Source organism: Diadema antillarum, unplaced genomic scaffold (assembly GCF_040938485.1).
Source record: "Diadema antillarum isolate AM-2024a unplaced genomic scaffold, OU_Dant_1.0 seq00000481_RagTag, whole genome shotgun sequence".
Classification (NCBI taxonomy): Eukaryota; Metazoa; Echinodermata; class Echinoidea; order Diadematoida; family Diadematidae; genus Diadema; species Diadema antillarum.
Window position 1 is genome coordinate 1,130,099 of NW_027271445.1, and position 20,623 is coordinate 1,150,721.

The 20,623-nt window shown below is 38.1% G+C and overlaps 1 protein-coding gene across 1 annotated transcript; it reads right to left on the bottom strand.

Annotated features, from left to right (window-relative positions):
* Positions 1-556: 556 nt before the first annotated feature.
* On the bottom strand, positions 557-19,305 carry LOC139733515 (protein KRI1 homolog). Its single transcript, XM_071644325.1, has 16 exons — positions 19,193-19,305; positions 16,397-16,470; positions 15,262-15,367; positions 14,535-14,775; positions 14,014-14,101; positions 12,786-12,869; positions 11,849-11,955; positions 11,043-11,220; positions 9,348-9,443; positions 8,326-8,496; positions 7,647-7,725; positions 6,666-6,793; positions 5,662-5,818; positions 4,147-4,342; positions 2,777-2,872; positions 557-1,190 (listed from the first exon to the last, which is right to left on the bottom strand). Exons 1-16 carry the CDS (start codon positions 19,287-19,289, stop codon positions 557-559), a joined length of 2,532 nt encoding a protein of 843 aa, XP_071500426.1. The 5' UTR covers positions 19,290-19,305.
* Positions 19,306-20,623: the final 1,318 nt, after the last annotated feature.

Here is a 20,623-nt window from a genome sequence, read left to right on the forward strand (position 1 = left end):
TAAATTTCATTCACAGTTTGTTGAGCCTGAAAAACCTTGGCTGCATGCTTGGAATCATTACATAGTAGACAAAAGACTGAATTGTTGGTGGCAAATTACATGGCTTCTCGTCGTGTAACAACATCAACAGTTTGATGGTACCCTCTACCCTATGTGTAATTGGTATTTGGATTTCAAATTAGATGGAGCCAAGGATTGAAGTACTCACATAGAGTAGGGAGACTTGGCACAAATTGTCTACTGTAAAATACCTCTCCATTGTCTTTATCCATTTCCCTTTTAAATCTGTCTATTAAATGCCACTGGCATCCTGCCTCTGTAGAGTAAAGCATGATGGATGAGCTGTCCTCCATTAACCCGTTGAGGACGGTTTGATTTTGCTACAACACGCATTTTCCATAGCCACCTGCCCGAGTATACTCGGGACTCGTCCTCAACGGGTTAACCACCAGGCAAACCACCTTTTGCAAGAATCCTCCTCCTCCTCTTAGCCAAACCTGCAATTGTGCTTCTCAGTTAAAGAGAGCATGGATGAATACAGTCAATCATGGTTGAGTCAGTTGCCACTCGCAGCTTTTTCGTGGGCCAACCTGTATCTGTGCTTCTTGGGGTTGAGTCCATAGGCCCTGAACCGTGCCTCCGACATGTTCCTGTCCCCCATCCTGACCCTGGGCCTGGCCCCCTGCAGCCGCTTGGGCCCCTTCGCCCTCCGCATCGCCTTGAGTTTGGCCAGGATCTCCCGCTTCCTCTGCTTCTTCTTCTCCCTGGATGAGAGGGTGCCGGCTGCTGCTGCTGCTGCTCCTGGGGCCACGGGGGAATCCCCAACCGCAATCCTCACATTCCTCTGTGGTTCATTTCCCTGTATGGCATCAGCCCCGCCCACTTTCTGTGCAGTCCTTGTGTCACTCTCCACCAAACTTTTCCCCCTCTTTGCATTTTCAGTCCCCCCTTTCTCCTCCTCCTCCTCCACTCTTTCACTAGTCCTGGGCTTATCAGCTGTGGTGCCGTTTTCTTTTCCTCCAGAGGGAGGCTTTGATGCCACACCTGTGTCGTCCTTTGCTGTAGTGTTGGGCTCGCCTTTCTGCCTCTTGCGTGATCTCTTCCTCTTACGGCTCTGTTCCTCACTGTCTGCTGAAGCGGATGTCTGAGTCTCGGGTTGCACGTCGTCGGCTGTAGTTTCCTCCTCGTCGCTGAACATGGGAAGAAACAGCCATGGGTGAATGTTACTGTAGTGGAGCATTGAATTTGTATAATGTGACCGTGCATCACAAATGAACACAAAGTCGCACACCTTGATTTTACGCGAGGACTCAAAAAAGGTGAAATAGGTCAACCGAATCAATCTTGAGTTTTTCATATTTTCTGAAAGAGCTATCCTTCTTCTACATTATTCTTTAGTTTGGGATCATAACATGAATGTGAAAGTGTGTTTTTTAGCAGTTTTTTTACAACCCATTTTGGGGGAAGAATAGAATGATCAGGTATGTCTTAGAGTCCCCTTTTCATTTCTTGAAATCCTTTACACTCTTCACTTTTAAGTCTAATAACTTTTGAAAGGATACCTCTACTGCTTTGAAGGTTGGCATTAATCATGGACAGAATGTGTTGATAAAACATGCTCAATTTCAGCTTAAGCTGATAATCCCTTCATTGTTGTTGCTCGGGTGGTTTACATCCTGTGTTTTGTCCCTTTCATTGCACAGCTAGCACGGCTTGGTAAAGATTAAGCGCTTGAATTAGACCCTGTACTTCAGAGCCTCTTTTCTCAGTTCACACTTTTCCAGAGTGTGTGCATTCTTTCCAGTATTTAGATAGGCTAGGGGAGTCCATTTGAATTGAGTTATACATCATTTTAAGGCTTAGAGTCTGCTCTTTAAGAATCTGCCCTGAACTAAAAATCCATATTTGGCGACTTTTTGTTGGTTTTGTGATGCAGGGTCACATATTATGTGCATTTAATCTCTGGTGCGACATGGATCTAAAACATCACTTTCACAGTGAGAAATCATGTTTAACAAGACTATTTATAGAGTGACAATATCTTAATTTCATAAATTGAACCATTTTGATACTCCTATGCTTCAATTTCATTGCTTTAAGATGTTCATGCTTAAACTAGTGAAGAATTCCTTACTTTTCAATAATGAATGTATGTGAGTATTGCTAGTTAGACTCGTGCCTAGTGTAGACAGTAACTTATGTTAAAATGAGTTAAAAAGCAGTTTATCAATGCATCTAGACATTAACCTTTCTGTGTACATACAATTTATAATGTACACACATAAAACAAGAAAAAAAAACCCAAAACAAAATGAAATGGAGCAGCTCAAATTATTTGAAGTATTCTCTGCAAAGTGTGAAGCAAACATTATTGTCCCATATTCTCAAACCCTGCTGTGCCCTGTGAATTTTCAGGTAGTGCCAAGATGCTAACCATTCAGTTATTTGGAGACTCAATAATATACTCTCCAGTCCTGCAAAATACTTCTTTAACAGGCAAAATCAAGTGAGATTTGGTGACACCTCAAAAACACACAATCCCCAAAAGAGAGATTAAAAAAAATGGGATATGACATGTTACATTCTGCCATGATCAATAAGCCAAGATTATGTTGACTGCCGGTAACCATAAATCTGGGTGACCGCTTCACTATGTGGCTGACAATATGCATGGAACACTTTGTAGACGGCAAGCATGCAAGAACCTGACATGTTGAGGGTTAGCCATATTCACTTGGATTACTTGGATAGGGCAAAAATGTTAACACATCCTCACCTTTCCTGGAAGCTGAGGAATATTCTCTTCTTCTTGCCAGCATTCTCTCTCATCTTCCTAAAGAGGGCGACATCCTTTTTCTCCTCTTCCTCGGTTCTGAAACAAGCGATACACATTCAGACCTCTATGTGAGAACGGGCAGTGCAGCCTTTCATGAATTCAGTAAAAAATTAATTAGGTCCATGACATTCGTACAAGTTTTCATGATGAATAGTTTGAAAATACAGAACAATGAATTGATGTCTAAATAGATAAAATCTACTACACTATCCAATAAGAATACATAAGCACAGTGAAGGAGTTGATGACTACCGGTAAATAGATGGGATCCGCAATTCTTTGAGAGAAAATAGATACACAAAGCAAGGAGATGACGGCTAAGTACATAGAGAGCCAAAATTAATAAGAAAATTTTTTCCACAATCATGATAAAGTACTTTGATGGGAATTTCCAGACAATTGCTCACTACCTGTTATGATCAGTGCAAGCCAAATCCTTGTTATAGCGAAGACTGTTTGTGGAGACATAGTGTGCAACTTCCCTTTCATTCAAATAACAAGTCTTTAAGGAGACTGATGAATTGTTGATGAGACCAGAGAAAATGAAAGTTTGCATGAACTGCCATGAACTCATATCAGCTCTGTTGGCAGTGTGGTTACTCACTATGTAGCAAGTGACAGGTTCAAATCCAGTCTGGTTCTAAACCTACCAAGTCTCACACCCCAGTGACCTCACTCATGCTCGCCCGCCCAGCGATAATGTTCTCATGCCTCAAGGTTGGTTAGAGGATAACTACACCCTACATAACTGTTTCTTCAAGTTACAACTACGTGTATTTACTATTCTATATAAATAATCAAGAGGTCTCTATTAAAACTGTGCCATCTACCAAGTCATGTCAGTTATACAGTACATTCTACAAGTCAAGACTCATTCACACTTCAAGAAAATCTGGGGAAAATGCTCAAAATGATGTCTTTCACACCAATCTTCTATGTCACAAACAGATGAGAATTATGTAAGTAAAAGTGCATTATGGGTATACACCAAATTGCACAATTCCTAATCCCATTACAGTATGAAAAAAACAAACAAACAAACAAACAAATCCTCCCTACCACGGAATGGGGATACCATCTTCTACATCCCATCCCCACACCCCTCAGCTGTATGCTGTCTTACAGTTACTTACTTCCAGTCAGTGAAGAAACTTGGCATCACTGTGGTTCCTATGTTTTCATTTTGGTCTATCATAATACAGACTGAATAATATGTGATCCAACTTGAGGACAGCACCAGCCAAAAAAAAAACACTTTGATGATAACAAATCCTTGTTGTTTAGGAGCAAGACTTGCCACCATGCCTCACCTGTACTGGCAAGTTTTCTTGAGGGAGGCCCACTGGTTCAGTTCCTTCTCCCTCGCCTTGAGGATCTCCTCCGTGGACAAGCCAAAGTCGTTGGCCTGGACGGTGCGGTACTTGAAGCGGCACGCCAGGTCCCCGATCGTGTCCTCGTAGTCCAGGCGGTAGTACTCGTCGATGTAGTCTTCAAAAGACTTGTCCTCTGTGGGGCCAAAAATCCAAGTTGTTGTCTTTTAATCAACTAAATGAGGTCAATTTCACCATACACTGCATGATCTTCATTATCTACAAGGGGGCTTGGATGTACCATAAGGGTTCCAAGACATTTGCTCCTGCAACAATTGCTCAAATGAAATATCTGCATGCTATTAAATAAAGCCAAACACAAATTCTACCCACAAACATAATCCTAAATCCTCATATCAAACTAACTAAAATCCTATCACAACCGAAACCTTGACCTGAAGTCCTTGGAGAAAATAAGACTGGAGCAATTGTCACAGCAGATGTGGTCTCACCACCATAAAAACTTTCCTGGTAAGAACTGAATCAAACTATTGTAAAGTTGGACTTTCCCTTGCTGGGAGGGAGAGTGAGAGATAGAGTTAGATGGAGAGGGAGGGAAAAAAAATTGTTTGTTCTATGTTTTGAGGTGGAAGCTATCATAACTCGAAATTTATGTAGAGTGCAGTGCGGCATCTAATGCCACACTGCACTCTACATCAATATAAATCAAGAGATTTGTACACCACTGTAACAATTTCATCACTTATATTCGTCCCTCAATGCTTTGCACATACTGGTTGCTTGTATTTTATTGTTCCCTTCCAGATAGATTGACAGTAGTGCAGAAAAATGCAATGAGAATTGCACCCACTACCCAAGCTTTCTCCCACATACATGCGTGTCATGGTATACTGTATAAGGTGTTATTTTCGCTTACTGGTATTTTCACGAATGAGGAGATCATAGACATTTCTGCAAGATGTTGTCTTCGCAAATTGACACAAAGCTGTCGCAAGGGCACTATCACACCAGCGCATGGGCGACATTTCCGTGCGTTGTTAAGTTTGTGGTCCAACAGTGATTCCCATTATAAGGAAGTCCTTGGGACTGACAGTTTTCATTTGTTATATTGAAAGTTTGTCATAGGCCAACAGTAACGTATATACACATATATAGATGATGATTTCAAGACCTGAATTTTACTCCATTGTACTGAGAATTTTGCTGTAACTGTGGCTGTTTTAACAGAAGTGCACTGTATACAGTCAACCTTAAAGTCAACCTCGCATAAGTTGAATGATTGCCTATAAAGTCGAAGGTCTTTTCAAGTTCTCTTCACTTTATATTCTACTGATTTTGATCCAACATGAGTAAAATATTCTCCAAGTCGAAGCTATTTCTTCAGTCCGAATAGATTTGACAAAGGCAAGCTTGGCTGTAGTTGTCAAGAAATTCGAGTATCAGAGTGTGGAGGGAAGACATTGTAGGCATATATTGAAATCACAACGATTCTACCTGGGTTGAAGACGGGCTTCTTCTTGAGAAGAGACCGGGCGAACCTCGACATCTTCTTGCGCTTCTTGCGGCTGGCTCCCATCATCTCCTGAGCCAGCTCCTTCTGAGACAGTTCTCGCCTCTCGGCCGCACTCTGCTCCTCGTAGTCCGCATCCATCTGAAAACGAGAAGGAAGAAGGGGGAAAACAACGTGACTCAGGGGCCTGTTTCATTAAGATTAAGAGTTGTGATTGACCTTATGTTCGATTTACATGTATTGAGCTTAACTCAGCGAATCAAACGTATGTTCAATATTGAGCGGAAGTGCTGTTTCATAAAGACACTTACAATGTATGTGTGATTTCAATAAAAATCAAGCGTAACTTTCAGTAGATTGAGCGTTACTTGCGATCAATTGCAATGTTGTTTATGAAGTACAATTTGTGATTGATCGCAACTTACGCTCAATCTTTATGAAACAGACCCTGACCGTGAGTGGTTAAGAGTTCAGAAGTGTTCAAGTCCTTGGTTCCATTTCTAGGGAGACCAATCAAGAAGGACAGACAGCACTTTGGTCTGTTTCTTTCTTTGTCTCCAATCACATACCAGGTTTGGGGTGTTTAGGATGCTGATAGCAGTGCAACCATGCATCTTACAAACACGAAACAACGCTGCATAATGCCGTTACTAAGGGTATGACGGTACCCCGGGTTACAATGTGCCGCATCATATGCATCCCTCCAACATAGGGCAGGAACAAAATCTCTTGGTTAAGACATCTCATCAAAGTCCTTCTAACTGAGCGGATCTCAAGCTCAATAGCTGTTTAGAACAGCCAGTCGAACAACCCATATACAGATTCAGCTAAAAGTCACACAGGACAGATTTGTAGTCTTGCTGTAAGTAACTATTCTCAAGACAAAATTTGACACTTTCTTGCAGTTTGAAAGGAATTCTATATTTTTGAGGAGCAAGAAACAAACAAACAAACAAAATAGAGATATGAACTGAAAGAATTCACTCACAACAAAGTCAGCATCCTCACAATGGAGCCCTTCTGTCTCCTCAAACTCCTCATCATACCCTTCATAGTATCCTCCATCGCCATAGTTACCAGATTCATAGTCCTTCCGGTTCCACTCATCCCAGTTTTCTGGAGTGGTCAGAAGAAGATTGCTCTAACTGTCACGAGTGGCCATGAATCAAGAGTTACTGACACATAAGATCATGGCTACAGAGGATCATACTACAAAGGACCACGATACCATGTTAAGTTTCTCTATTAAAGGAAAGAAAGCCATACAAACTTGTCCACTGAAAGCGTCACAACAATCAGATAAAACTGTAAAGCACCTCATGTTTCTATGAAACAGTGATATCTGTAAAAATTACCGAAACAAATCATGAGCAATGAAGTCACTTCCTTCTATCTTTTCCAAATTCTTTACACTTATCCCATTAATTCATACATACAGATATTTCACACATTAGTTGTTTTTTTTTTTTGTTAACAACTTGACAACTACAAGACCCCATATGAAAATGTCTTCATTACAAAATCATGAGAGCTCCATTAGGACGTAGTGTGAAAGGAATATATATTTCTCTCTCATTTGATTCAATTCGAAACCAAAGACATTCAGTAAAGTTTGAGTGTGAATAAATTGGAAACATGTGCTACAATGGTATCATATTCCATGTCTTTTAACTCAGGATGTGTATCAATCAACATACAAATTATGAACTGTTCATTTAGTATGTCATTTATTGTTGTTTTTCCAGTAAGAATGACAATCCATGCATTGAACATAAATATTTCTGTTTTCAAATCACGATATATTCATCAAACTGATAAACATAATTATTCGAACAGGTTGTATTAGAAAGCTCTTTTATTTGCATATACATACAGGCATATTCCTGTCAAGAAAGGGAATTGAATCAATATCGATACATTTCTGTCAACCTACAGTGATAGTGTAAAGCTACTTTTTACATTATCATACCTTCTCCAGGTTCATCCTCTTCATCAAATGTTGGTTTGACATCCTCCTCTTGCTCATCATATTGGTCATTGAAAACTTTCTGCAAGGACATGGAAAACAGAGATAAGCATTTTTCTTTTTTCCTTTTTTCTTTTTTGGAAGATATGCATCTACAGCGCAGTTCATAAAATCCAGCCTGATGCCGCTTATCAAAATTTGAAATATTCATGGTTTCATTTTCGAAGTCAAAGTAGAATTTTATCTTTAAATCATGCAAACATTTCTTGACAAGATAACTACACAAAGAAAACAGATAACATAATTTCATTACAGTTTCTGTCAAATCATCTATATTCATTAACGTACCAGTAATTCACACATGCAATTATCATACATTTCAATAGTTTGGGTGCATGAAACATTGTGTGAGGTGGATCTGACAACTATTAAATGCTTTCACTTTTGAAGTACAAGAAAAACCCAAGTCTTGGAGGCAGTATTAACCCATTCCATACTGAATTCAGAAATCTGCATAGACTTAATACACAGGCCACCAGGTTCCCATAGGGAATGGGTTAACAACATATTAGCCAGCTCAAATATGAAGTGCACATCTGTATTGCCACTTCAAGTTCATTTACAAGGCAGAAGACTAAACTCTCCCACTGTGAAAAATTACAGTGGGCCACAGTTCACTGACCTGCATGAGACGGTCATGCTCTTCCGGGTCAAAGTCGCCCTCCAGGTCATCGAGGTCAAATCCCACAGCCTCATTCCCAGTCACTTCTTTCAGTTTGTCCAGGCGCTCCACAATCTCCTGCTTCTTCAGGTTCTTGAGGTGCTTCAGCTCCTCCTGCTTTTTGGCTTTTTCCTGTTATCAAAAGATGTATTCATACAAAAGGCTGTCATTGAGACTATTAGCTTAGTGAGTGAGCTAACAGTGGGAAGATTCTATTCAGTCGACTACGCTTTTCAAAGTGAGGCTCATGAAGGAAACTGCCAGTTATAATATACAAGTCTAGATTAATGTCCATGAATTATTTCCTGAAATTGTATACAAAATGCCTATGTGGAATCAAAATCATCTTTGAATAAAGAGTTGGCGTAAATATTCTTTTCTGGAGTGATAAATGCTAAATAAGTAAAAAACAATAACAACAACAACAAGTTCAAGGTTTGTTTTCCTCTTGAGTTAAATGAATAAAACAGAACACAAATTGTACACATGCAATTACACTGAGGCACTCTCAGCACAGAGACAACAAGAAAAGATATACAATAGATGCCCTACTTGGACAGAACGTAACTACAAATGCAGAAAAGCAAGTACCAACCTTGCCAAGAAGAGTCAAATTCAATTGTTGTTGTATAGACAGATGGCATCAAAGCTGATTTGATTGGTTTGAATATGCTGCTAATTTGTTGTTTTGTTCGTCCCAAAAGACATCAATCTCTCACACTGGTGTTAGCATACGTCTGTTGAGTTTAGCAAGTTTACATTTTTAGTATTTAATTATTGCTAAAGTATATTATGTAATGTAAATTATTGTAGAGTTTTGTAGTTATGTTGAATATAATATTACGTTTTGGTATAATTATGATATACAATGTATGTAAGGCGCTTAGAAACTGTGTATTAAGTGCGATATAAATGTTAATTATTATTATTATTATTATTATTATTACATGTCAGACTCTGTCTGTGTTTCTCTCTCTAAGTACCTCTTCTTTTCTGCTTCTCTTTTCTTTCCTTTTGTCCGACCTCCTCACATCTTTCCTTCTCACTGTGTCTGCCACAGTTCGTGGATAACGTTTGATCTGTAAAACAGAAATAAAAACATGGGAGAAATAAAAAGAAAAAGGAGAAAAAAGGGCTACAGAATAAAGGAAACAAAAAAACCCTTTCATCTAAATCATGGTGATAAGCCATCACAGATCTCTAACTGCATGAAGATGCTACACTGTGTATATATACATGTAATTTGATGGTAACCTCCACACATGATGATAACTGACAAAATGTACCAGTCAGAATCATTCATCAATGCACAAATGCTTCAATACAATTTACAAAATGCTATTTGGCTGATACATACAATGTAATAAAATCTGTGTCTTAGTCTTCAGTTTATTTTGCATAACATCAATCACAGTGAAACTTCAGGAATGCCTAGCTCCATTGGTTTGCAGGTCTTTCTAAACTTGACTGAGGTCCTGCAAAGCACATACCCACATGACACTTCATTCAGTACCTTCCTACTCTTTGTCAGGTAGTTGCTGAATGAATATTCCAAATGCGTTTCAGGACTGCGCCCATTATAATGCAATTAACGATGTTTATTCATGGCTGAACTCACATTCTTTGAAATTGAATACGGATAAATCTGAGTTTTTAATGTTTGGTTCGAAGACACAATTAGGTAAACTTGACATAAATTTCATCTCCTTTTCCGGCATGTCAATTAGTGTGTCCCAAACCTGTCGCAACCTGGGTGTAATGCTAGATTGTAATATGACTATGTTTCATCAAGTTTCTAGCATTTTTAGATCTGTAAGATACCAACTTCGCAATATCGGCTCCATTAGAAAATATTTGAACCGATCTTCTACCGAAAAATTAGTCCATGCTTTGATATCCTCTAGGCTCGATTTTGGAAACTCTGTCTTATTTAACTTACCACAAACTCAGCTCTCCATGCTACAGGGGCTTCAAAATGCGGCAGCACGCATCATTACACTATCCAAGAAGCACACTCACATCACCCCTATTTTGAGATCACTTCATTGGTTACCAGTCAAAGATCGCATTATTTTTAAGATTTTACTTCTGACTTTTCATTGCATTCAGGGCGCTGCTCCTCAGTATAACATTGACTTACTCCATATTTACATCCCTGCTAGATCTCTACACTCATCCAACTCGGGTTCTCTGATAATTCCAAGATTCATTACAATATGGGGCACACGTGCCTTTGGCCATGCTGCTCCCACCTTATGGAATAACTTACCTTCAGCCGTAAAAAATTGTTCTTCATCAGACTCCTTTAAAAGCAGTCTAAAAACTCACTTGTTTAAAGCTTCAATTTGATTACTCATTACATGTATTTGATATTTGTATGTCTTTTATCTCCTTCACTTTCTCTTCCTTCCGCGCCTAGAGCACTCTGCAGAGTGGATTTGGCACTATATAAATCATATCAGTTATTATTATTATTAGAAGGAATCTATTAAAAACGTTGACTGAATGTTAAAGTGCTTTTCAGGACTGCACTCATCCAAGAAAGAATCTAATAAGTGTGGCAGCACACACCAACAGAGCTAAGAGGCTCTTCCCATACAAAACTACATTGTATGAGGAACATCACAATTATAGGTTGGACTTTGCACAGTCTCTGACATCTTTTCCCTTTCACTCACAAAGTCTGAATCGGGCTCCTCAAATCTAAAGTTGTACTTCCTCTCAAACTCCTCCTGCTCCTCAAGAATCCTCTCCTCTTCCGAGAAGTCCTCCTGGTTGGCATCTCTGTCGTCTCCATCACCATCTTCATCATCATCATCATCATCCTCGTCATCGTCATCCATGTGGAATCCACTTCTGTCAAAGCAAGCATTTGTCCAATGTGAATTAGAGTAAAAGAATGGTACAGTGGGGCATTATAAGCATATGTCTCTTTGAATCATTTCAAGCCAAAATTCATATTATATTCAATCTCCTGAAGCAACAAGATGAAAGGAGTTGTTGTTTCTCTGAAAACAGTGAAGTCAATCAGAAATATCTCAAACTCTCACTCTATTTCTCCTTTCCCTGTCTCTTATTTTCTTTGCATTTCACCTTAGCTTTACTGAGAACTATGCTGTCTTATAACAACATATCATCTTCCCTAAGTTTTTCTCCAGTGATGTCATTATATGCCACTCATACTTTCCAGCAAAAGAATTTCTCTCCTCTTAGTTCATCTACCTGTATTCTGACATCCTTACTTCTCATAACCTCTGCACTGGCACTGATTAAAAGCAAATTGCCCTAAAGACATTTTACAGATTACATGATATGGTGCCACAGAAAATTTATCATCAGCTCAAAATTACACTATCAAAAGGATTAAAGACCATCTTGAATGCTGTAAGAATCTACTACACATAGATGTAGACAGACACCAAGCCAAATAGGCTATTTGGAGCATCAACCTTGTGTAAGGGTTAACATTCTGATGTCAACTTACAGGCCAGATGGATCTTTGTCAATGTAGCCCTTGTTCAGGATGAAATCTCTCAAAAACCTCTCTCCTTCGTCAAGCTTGGGGTCATTCCAAAACTTTCTCAATGCATTCTATAAAACGGAAAACAAGCAAAAGATCAAAACGCTATATTACGCATGAAAACATCACATTAAAAACTACTGGACTCTCGAAAGGATATATGCAAATATTTGTGTCTTCAAGATTTATCATTATCAAGTGTGAAAAAGGATTATAAATAGATTTTTTTTTTGGAGGTTTGCAATGATGGACTGATAATTGTAGCCCCAAAGCTTGGATATAATTTTGAATCAAGAAATTCAACATATGATAAAACCTTTACACATGCCGAATCCATCAAGGTAAACACAGGCTTTCACATGGTCATTAATTGGTGCATGAACAAACTTTCTTGTTAATATCCACAGAGACAGCGGGAGAGTGCAGCAATATTTCAACAAGAATTTCTGACCGCAAAGAACTTTCACACAAGGTTGATAATCATAGATTATTACACTCAAATTTCTGGGGAAATGTACAGTGTCAAATTGCCTGGATTTGGAACACTGCAGAGACCCTAGAATGGTAGTCAATCATGTATTATATTATCATACTCTATCACGATGGGCTGACTGAATTTCCATGAACAAAGCAAGTCTCGGTGATGTAACATTCTTAACCTTTTTAATGCCAGGGACGTTGGACAGTGTGTACAATGCCATTGGGTTTTCTGTGCCAATAGGCCTCAAAGCACACAAAGGGTTAATACGAAACACACATAGTTATAATTTGGATGCAAAATCGAACCGGTGTAACATTGCTGTTATTCACATCTTCATGAACATTTAGAATGAGAAAACAACAAAGACAACAACAAACAAACAAACTCAAGTACTACTTATCATGTAAGCCCATCTCTTACCATTTCTGATGTTCCCATCTCATCTGTGGCTGGCTCACTCTTCTCTCCTTTCAGCCATTTTATGTAGTCTTTCTCTTCTTCTTCCTATGGGAAATCAGAGTGAAAATAACAACAAGAAGATAACATATCACATCTAAGATCTCTTCTCATGTGTTACAGCTTTGACATTATCAATTTGATGTCCTTATTTCTTTTGTCATAATTTTGTCTTCCTGTATTTGTCAGCTGCCTTTCTGCAAAACCACTGAAAGATCCAATCTATATCGGCAAGGTGTATCACATTGTGTACAGTAAATAAAATTCTTGTGGCTATTTCAAATACGGAAATACACTGGTGTCTTGTTGTTTCCCAGAAAAGGGCCACTTCGGTGATGTCTGTAAAGTTCGTGACAGATTCCATTTTTTAAAATAGCAATCTATTCTCCTTTTGTTTTTCTTTTTACAATAAGTATAGATACATATAATTACAAGTCTTATCATTTCTTTTCCATTACCTTTATGGGGAATCCCATTTTATGATTAAATTAGAAACAACCAAGGAGCTTAAACCTCACAAAGGTCACTTACATCACAGAACTGTGCAAGTATCCTTAAAAGAATCCTGGATCTGAATTATAATCTGGATCAAAAGCTAAAACTAGTCACCTGCTTCTCTTACTACATTGAGCCCACCTTGATAATTTCACTAAAACCTTACATTCATAACTTTACAAGTAATATTTCTCACAGATAAACAAACAAAGAAATGCAGGCAAAAATATGACTCCTTTGCGCAGGATTTAACAACGTCACAGAAATATTCTTACACTTACTGTAACACAGAACAATACCTTGTACTGACAAAAAAGAGGGACTGCAAGATCAAAACAAAGAAACAACAAAAACAAAAAGATGTCTCTGCTCTTTGCACAATCACTAAAGGTGCCAAAAGTACATGGCACTTTGTTATCTCATTTACATACAAACAATCATAACTCTTTACCCATAAGGGTCTGTAAATCGATATGATACCTGCACTACACTGATAGAAAGATAGAAAGAGAAAGAGGAAAAGGTGATGAGTACGGATCTCCAATGATGTGAGTATGGCAAGATGGAGAGAATGGTTCTGTGCAGTTGAAGGCTAACAATGCAGCTTTAGGATATCACGGGTTTTATAGGATCTGAGAATGAAAGGGCTAACAAAGAGGCCTGTACACTAGAAGGGTTGACCAGAAAGGCTTCATACCTTCTCCTCCTTTGACTTTTGTTTAACCTTGAGAACGTCACCATCATCATCATCATCATCTGACACATCATGGACTGCTGAGTAGAAACTGTGATGGATGCAGACAAATGTGAGACAAATAAGTGCTTTCTCTATCAATATCACACTAGAATTTTACTTCATAATCTACATACTTCCTAACCTAATTTTAGAGACAGTAAAGATGATCCAATCTGATATCACACTATCCAGCTCCATGTGAACACAGCTACTGGAACATATCTTTACAATGAGTGTGCTCTCTACTATAACGCCGTTAGACCGTGAAAGGGAGAGAAGTCAATCAAAATTCCCACTACGTGATGTCATCTTCATATTATTTGATATGCTCCACTACGTGAGTAACTTCATATTTCATGTTAAAATGTATGCATGCTATCTATGTGGACTTGCTGCGCATTAGTGGCAATGCACAAATGCACTACTGGCACCTGATCAACTCTTTGAGATTCAGTCCATGGAAAAAGTTCAACTATGCTCACCTCTCCCTGATCTGCCGCTGCTCCTGGACGTATGTCGGGGATGCAGCCCTAAGAATCTCCTCCTGATCCTCCTCCTCATCGTCATCGTCCTCGTCTCCCTTATCGTCGGTGTACTGGCCTTCCTTTTCCACGATGATTTTCCTCTCGTAGTCCTTGAGGTACATGGGCTTATCTCCCTTGGATCTCTGCGCCTGCTTCTGTCTGCTGCCCTCTTGTGGATGTTCACCGCTCTCATCAGATTCTGCCATGGTATTTGATGATAAGGAGATTATTAACTCTACAACACACACATACACTCATGGGTACTTAACTCAGCTGAAAACCCTCTGGAAGGGTTTTGATTGAAATATGACCAATGTTCAACGACATTATCGGATGAATGTATGTAAATATAATTTGTTTCCTCCTCTAAGTATGAAATCAAATTAGATAAACTCTTGAATACCAAACCTGTTTGTGAAACCATACTGTGTGTTTGATAACATTCATGCATATCAAACAAGATTTTTTTTTTTTTTTTTCAAATTTGTCTTTGGATGACATTCTTCATTTACATCAAGCTCAGTTGTCATTCCAAAACATGATAATGTCCATGCAGTTCCAGTGACATAACAAAAATGGCCAGCTCTTGGTAAATTGTTGGACTAAGTGTCTTCTTCACATCTCAGTGATGTTGCATGGCCATATCCCAATCCATACCCAGAGTTGCCATGGTTTCAGACATTACCTTCCTCCTCATAGAAGTGGACATCTGTTTGGTACATCTTGGGGTCTTTACTTTTCACGATGGAGAGTGTCCTGAAGAAGTCTCTCTCAATCTGAGGGGTAAGGCCCTTTAGGAAACAAAGACAGGCATGGATCAGAGTCAACAGAGGATAAAGATTTTCACATAATATGATCTTATTCAAAAATACCTAAACATGCAATCAGAGTAAATCTGATCCTCACCTAAAGGGATATTCCAAATGATTAATTTCACATCATGTAGTGCATTAATCAAAAGTGCCATGTATAGATTTTTGGAATTTGCTGTTAAGTAGTACTTGAATGGATAAAGCAAAAGCCTGAATACCCCAGAACATAATACACTGTACAAGAACGATGAATTAGGAGGCTCACATAGTCTACAAATGCTGTGATTAATTCCTGGAACGATACCACTTGCTTAACAACTTCACCTGTACAAAATCTATGCATGCTTTCTTTATTTGTTCTGCTTCCTTGAGCATCCAATCATGTATTTTTACATGAAGCGGCTATGTCATCATCCTTGTTCATTGCGATTTGTTATGAATTTGTTAGGAAATCTCCTTTAACTCTGCTGGGCTTGGCATAAAATCACTATCAAAAGTAAGTACCGGTATATGGTGTATGTGGATGGCATACAGTAGTCTCATTTGCACTCGCATGGAAAACTTTTCATGGGGCCCACTGATCTTAAGACATACGAAAGTGGTTTCTGGAGTAGGTGTGCAAAAGTGAGATGTAGAGAGTATGACTTTTGGCTCAATACTGCTCATGCAGGTCTTCAAAATTCTATATAGAATGGCTACTTGATGGAGATAGATTGCACAAATCTCAGTAATAGGCAATAAAAGTGACTGGTTCAATGTCTTTCAGAGCAGCTCTGCAATGCAATAAATATGAATGCATAGAAATTTTATGTAATCATATGTTAGCGACCCATGCCCATTTTTGTTAATCATAAAAACATGCTTCATGTTTGTATTCACCACCATATTGTAGCAGCACTTTCAATATCAAACACGCTACACAGTTCATTGTAAATTTAGCAGTTAATAATGATAAGTTTATATAACTTTTGATTTAAAAAAAAAAGAAGACAAATAAAAAACAATCACCTCTGCATCTTCATCTTCAGTCTCCGATGAGCTGGAATCCTCTTCATCAATATCTGCACCATATTTATCTTTATCTACAGATATCATGAAACAAATGTCATGGAAAAAAAGTCAATATAACTTATATTGCACATCAATCCTTTCTGCAAGATACATTCTACACTTATTGACACTTGGCACAATAATTATAACGCCTTTTTTTTTGTGAGTAAAAGCCTGAAATTGTAATGCCATAAGTCTTATTGTTTGAGTGGTGAGAGCTGTTGTGTAATCAAGACATGCCACCAATAACCAAAAGATATGACAATCAATGGTGAAATTTCCTTATTTTCACAAAGTGTTTCCAACTGTCTATAAACTTTATATAATAATCCATGTCAGTGCAGAATTAAGTTGAGAAATAGAGGTTCTAGCTTAACTTCTACACTCTTAAATTGTTCATTAAAACAAAATCAAAAGATTACAATGGACAACTGTACAGATCACTCTCAGGTTGGCTTCACAAATATGTCGGTGGTGACTATTGGTCATTCTGCCCTTTGAAGCTTTTAAAAGTATATCTATTGATTCTAATATTCATTTGTAGAATTCTAATCACATTTTGTAATGACTTCTTGTGTGTAGACTACACAGAAACTTGGGTAATCATGTTGAAATGCACACCTACCGTTCGCTTCGCCATTTGTCTATCAAATTTTGTGCAGCTATTGGAAATGCTAAATTGAACCACATCAGAGATTTGCATGGAATTAGAAAGCCAAAAAGGGAAGAAGAATGAGAAATCGGAGCTGCACAGTACGTCGGTCGCGAACATAATCTCCGACGTAGTAAGTAGTGCATCGATTTCACAGAAAACGACGTCAACAATTCTAATCGATTCTGGTAGTCTCTAATTAGCTGTTTACTAACAATATCGAACACGACTCATGCAATATGTGTAGGTCCTACTTTCTTTTTCATATTTTTTTCTCATTGTTTTCATTGCCACTATCTTCACGATCTTGATTTAACCACTATTCAAATTATTGATACAGATTATTCATACCAGGATTTGGACGTCCTTTCTTTAAAAAATTGTGGCAAGTATTGATTTTATCTTGACAAAAGTTGATAATTTAATATGATTAGTGTTGAAGGGAATAGAATGAGGTTGAAGGAAAAGTGGAAGAAAAAGGTACCCTAAGGCTATTAGGAGGGAGAGAGAAAGAGAGAGAAAAGAAGATGAGAAGGCAGTTGAATTCAAAGGGGATTTGTTTCTAGTAATCTAGATAGGCCTAATTATAAACCCCAGGTCTCTATCTGCTTTTGTTTGTAGTAAAGGTCCATTTTATTGTGCAATTTTCATTTCTTTTTTTTTCATACATCTTTTACTGTTTTGTACACATCCTTCCATCACTTCGTCAGCAAAAAAATGTTGACAGATATACAGTCACACGCAGGAGAAAATTATTAAGGATAAAAAAACAAATGCATCATTGATCACTTTCTTTCTTGCACTTTTTACTGTCAAGCCAACTAATTGTGGTTAAACACCAAACAAGCGGCTGTATCACAGAATACAATGATTGATTATTTATCATCGTTTTATTAGCGCTCTTCCACATAATCGATCATCCATCATGCTACGCTGATACAACCGTCTATTGGCGTACTTTTGAGTCAAAATTAGCTACTTTCCTTCTGTAATTGGCTATTAAATTTCATGACACTGTCAGATATGGTCCATCTTGACATTTCTGATAGCCACAAGAAGTTTTCATTGACAAATTAAGGAAGGAAATGGTAGTTGTGCATTTCTACATGATTACCAAAAACTTGTAATAATAGTATAGAGCAACTGCGGCAGTAAGCGGCCGTGCAGCCATTCGCGGCAGGTACAACATACACGGTAATATACCGCTAAACACAGCATTGCACTGTTACATGCACACTACACATATACTAACACACTAGCAATCAACAAAAACCAACCGATAAAATGGGCACGATCTCTGACGAAAGTGAAATTTTCTCACCTAAATGACAACATATTGCATCCAAAATAAAATTTTCGGTACTTCTTAACATAACAATTAAGAAATAATGGTCCAAGAAACTTGATTTTTTTGTCGTTTTCCTGATGCTCATGGATTTTGAAAACATATCCTCACATAAAATAGAACTTTCGCGAGCCGATGTGGGCCGCCATTTTTGTTCCGAAAGTGGATGTTACCATCGAAAAAATTAAGAAAAACACGAGAAAGACATCAACAACACCGCCAGAATTGCGATCTTGTTTGCGGCCAATGCATGTGCGCCCGCTATTTTCATGTGCTTTTGCAATGGGAATTGGTGCTCTCATTCCTAATTTATCTTTTATTAATAAATTTTACAATTTACTAAATTACTACGATAAAGAAGTTCTAGTTTTAATTTAAATTTATGTGTTGTCAACACAATCACGAACTGAACATTGAAGTACTCAAGTAGATTCGGTATAGATTCTATCCCATTTCTTCCACTTTTCTTCAGATTGTAAACCTGATGATGACAATTAAGACTTCTTCAACGGAAGGACTAGAAGTGAGTTATTTTCATCAAAAGCCTGAACTAAGAATTTAAGATTCAACTCTCAAGAAAGTGCGGTTAAGCGCGAACTTTATGCATGCATCCGCATGCTGCCCACCCAAGGTTATGTTCCCTACAAATTCAGCAATGCATGGGACTAACATGACCAACTGAAACATGCCTCATACATACAACATTCATATCTTACTCTTCCATTTGCCAGTTAAACATAAAGATATTACTGCTTACATTTTTGGAGTTCTTCCTTTCTTCTCCACCTGTTGTAGTTATCTGCATAACCTTTGTTTACACGAAACTCAACTTCTTCTTGGTTGTTTAGCTCCATGCTTTCAGGTCACGCAGCTCCTCGACGCTTTTCGATACCGATCACTCAATCGACGATACTGGGGTAGATATCGGGGAAATCCCGAAAGCTCTTTCGCGCTAGCCTATCTTCTGAACATTATTGCAATTTTACAACAACGCTCCATATATGCCAAGGACTTTGAACAGTGTATACGACGGTATCAGAGGGTTTACAGTGCCGATCGCCCGGTCAATCGGCACTTCAAGCACACGAAGGGTTAATGAACAGATAAGAGATAGAAGTGTCAGAGATGAGAAATTACATCAGAAATTTATATTCCAATTGTGAAATTGTGCCCAATACCTGTTTCCATATCAGTCCAGCACAATTCAGCAACTACATTAAAGAGATTTTAGTACAGTATTGGCTGAGGTGAGGATTCAGCTTTTAACTTTTTGCGAAATACTTAGAAACCACTTTATGAAATTTTAAAGAGCAGTTGTAAGAGGAATTCAAAGTTTATTTGATGCAAATTGGTTTTGAATTGGCTGAGGGATCCAAAAACAAATTACAAAAAAAAAACCAACACAATCCTAATAAATGGTGCCTCCCACCTTTAATCATGATTGCTTTGTTTTTGGATATCTCAGCCATTTCAAAACAAATTTTCATCAATTTAATAAACTTTAAATTCTTCTTAGAATTATATGCTTTTTCATATTTCATAAGAGGTTTCTCGATATCTAAAAAAAATCATTAAAAAGTTGGAAACCTAATGCTCTATCTCAACCAAAACTGCACCACCCCTCTTAATCCAGTCCCCTGTGAAGATCACCATCCGTAGATGACCAATAATTACAACCTTGAAATTTGGTCGCGATGCAAAGTCTATAATTTGTATTTCATTCAAGTAATAAGACAAGTCGAATGAATATGTGTACGTTATGCGTGCTTGTGTGTGTCTCTCTCTCTCTCTCTCTCTCTCTCTGTATAAGATTTTCTGGATGATTGCACTTCACTTCCTTTATTTAGAATTGCATTGTGATCGTATTTTATATCACTGATATACAGTGAAAACTATATCTTTCTTATCTTTGACGACATCTATGCTGACTTAGTTCTACTCTGTCTATCAAAGTCAGCTTGTAAATCAGTTTCGTACACTTCAAGGAGATATTTCAGTTAGACCATGTCGATCACTTCAGTGGAACAGGAAAAGTAGAGAAATAACAGATGAACGATTGATATATTGGATAAAGAATGCTAACAATAGCATCAATTGGAGGTTCTAAGTATTTTGGTACTTTGGCTGCTTCCACAGCTTCGATTCACATCCATTTATGGAAGAAGAAAGAGAGAAGGAAGACCAAAAT

What these genes read in the sequence shown, in the direction of transcription:
- LOC139733515 (XM_071644325.1), bottom strand. Translation starts at nt 19,289, where the DNA reads ATGGAGCTAAACAACCAAGAAGAAGTTGAGTTTCGTGTAAACAAAGGT. An exon ending in CAGCGGCAGATCAGGGAGAG is followed by an intron (nt 14,102 to 14,534) that starts GTGAGCATAGTT and finishes CATCCATCACAG; the next exon opens with TTTCTACTCAGCAGTCCATG. An exon ending in GAAGCCCGTCTTCAACCCAG is followed by an intron (nt 4,343 to 5,661) that starts GTAGAATCGTTG and finishes TTGGCCCCACAG; the next exon opens with AGGACAAGTCTTTTGAAGAC.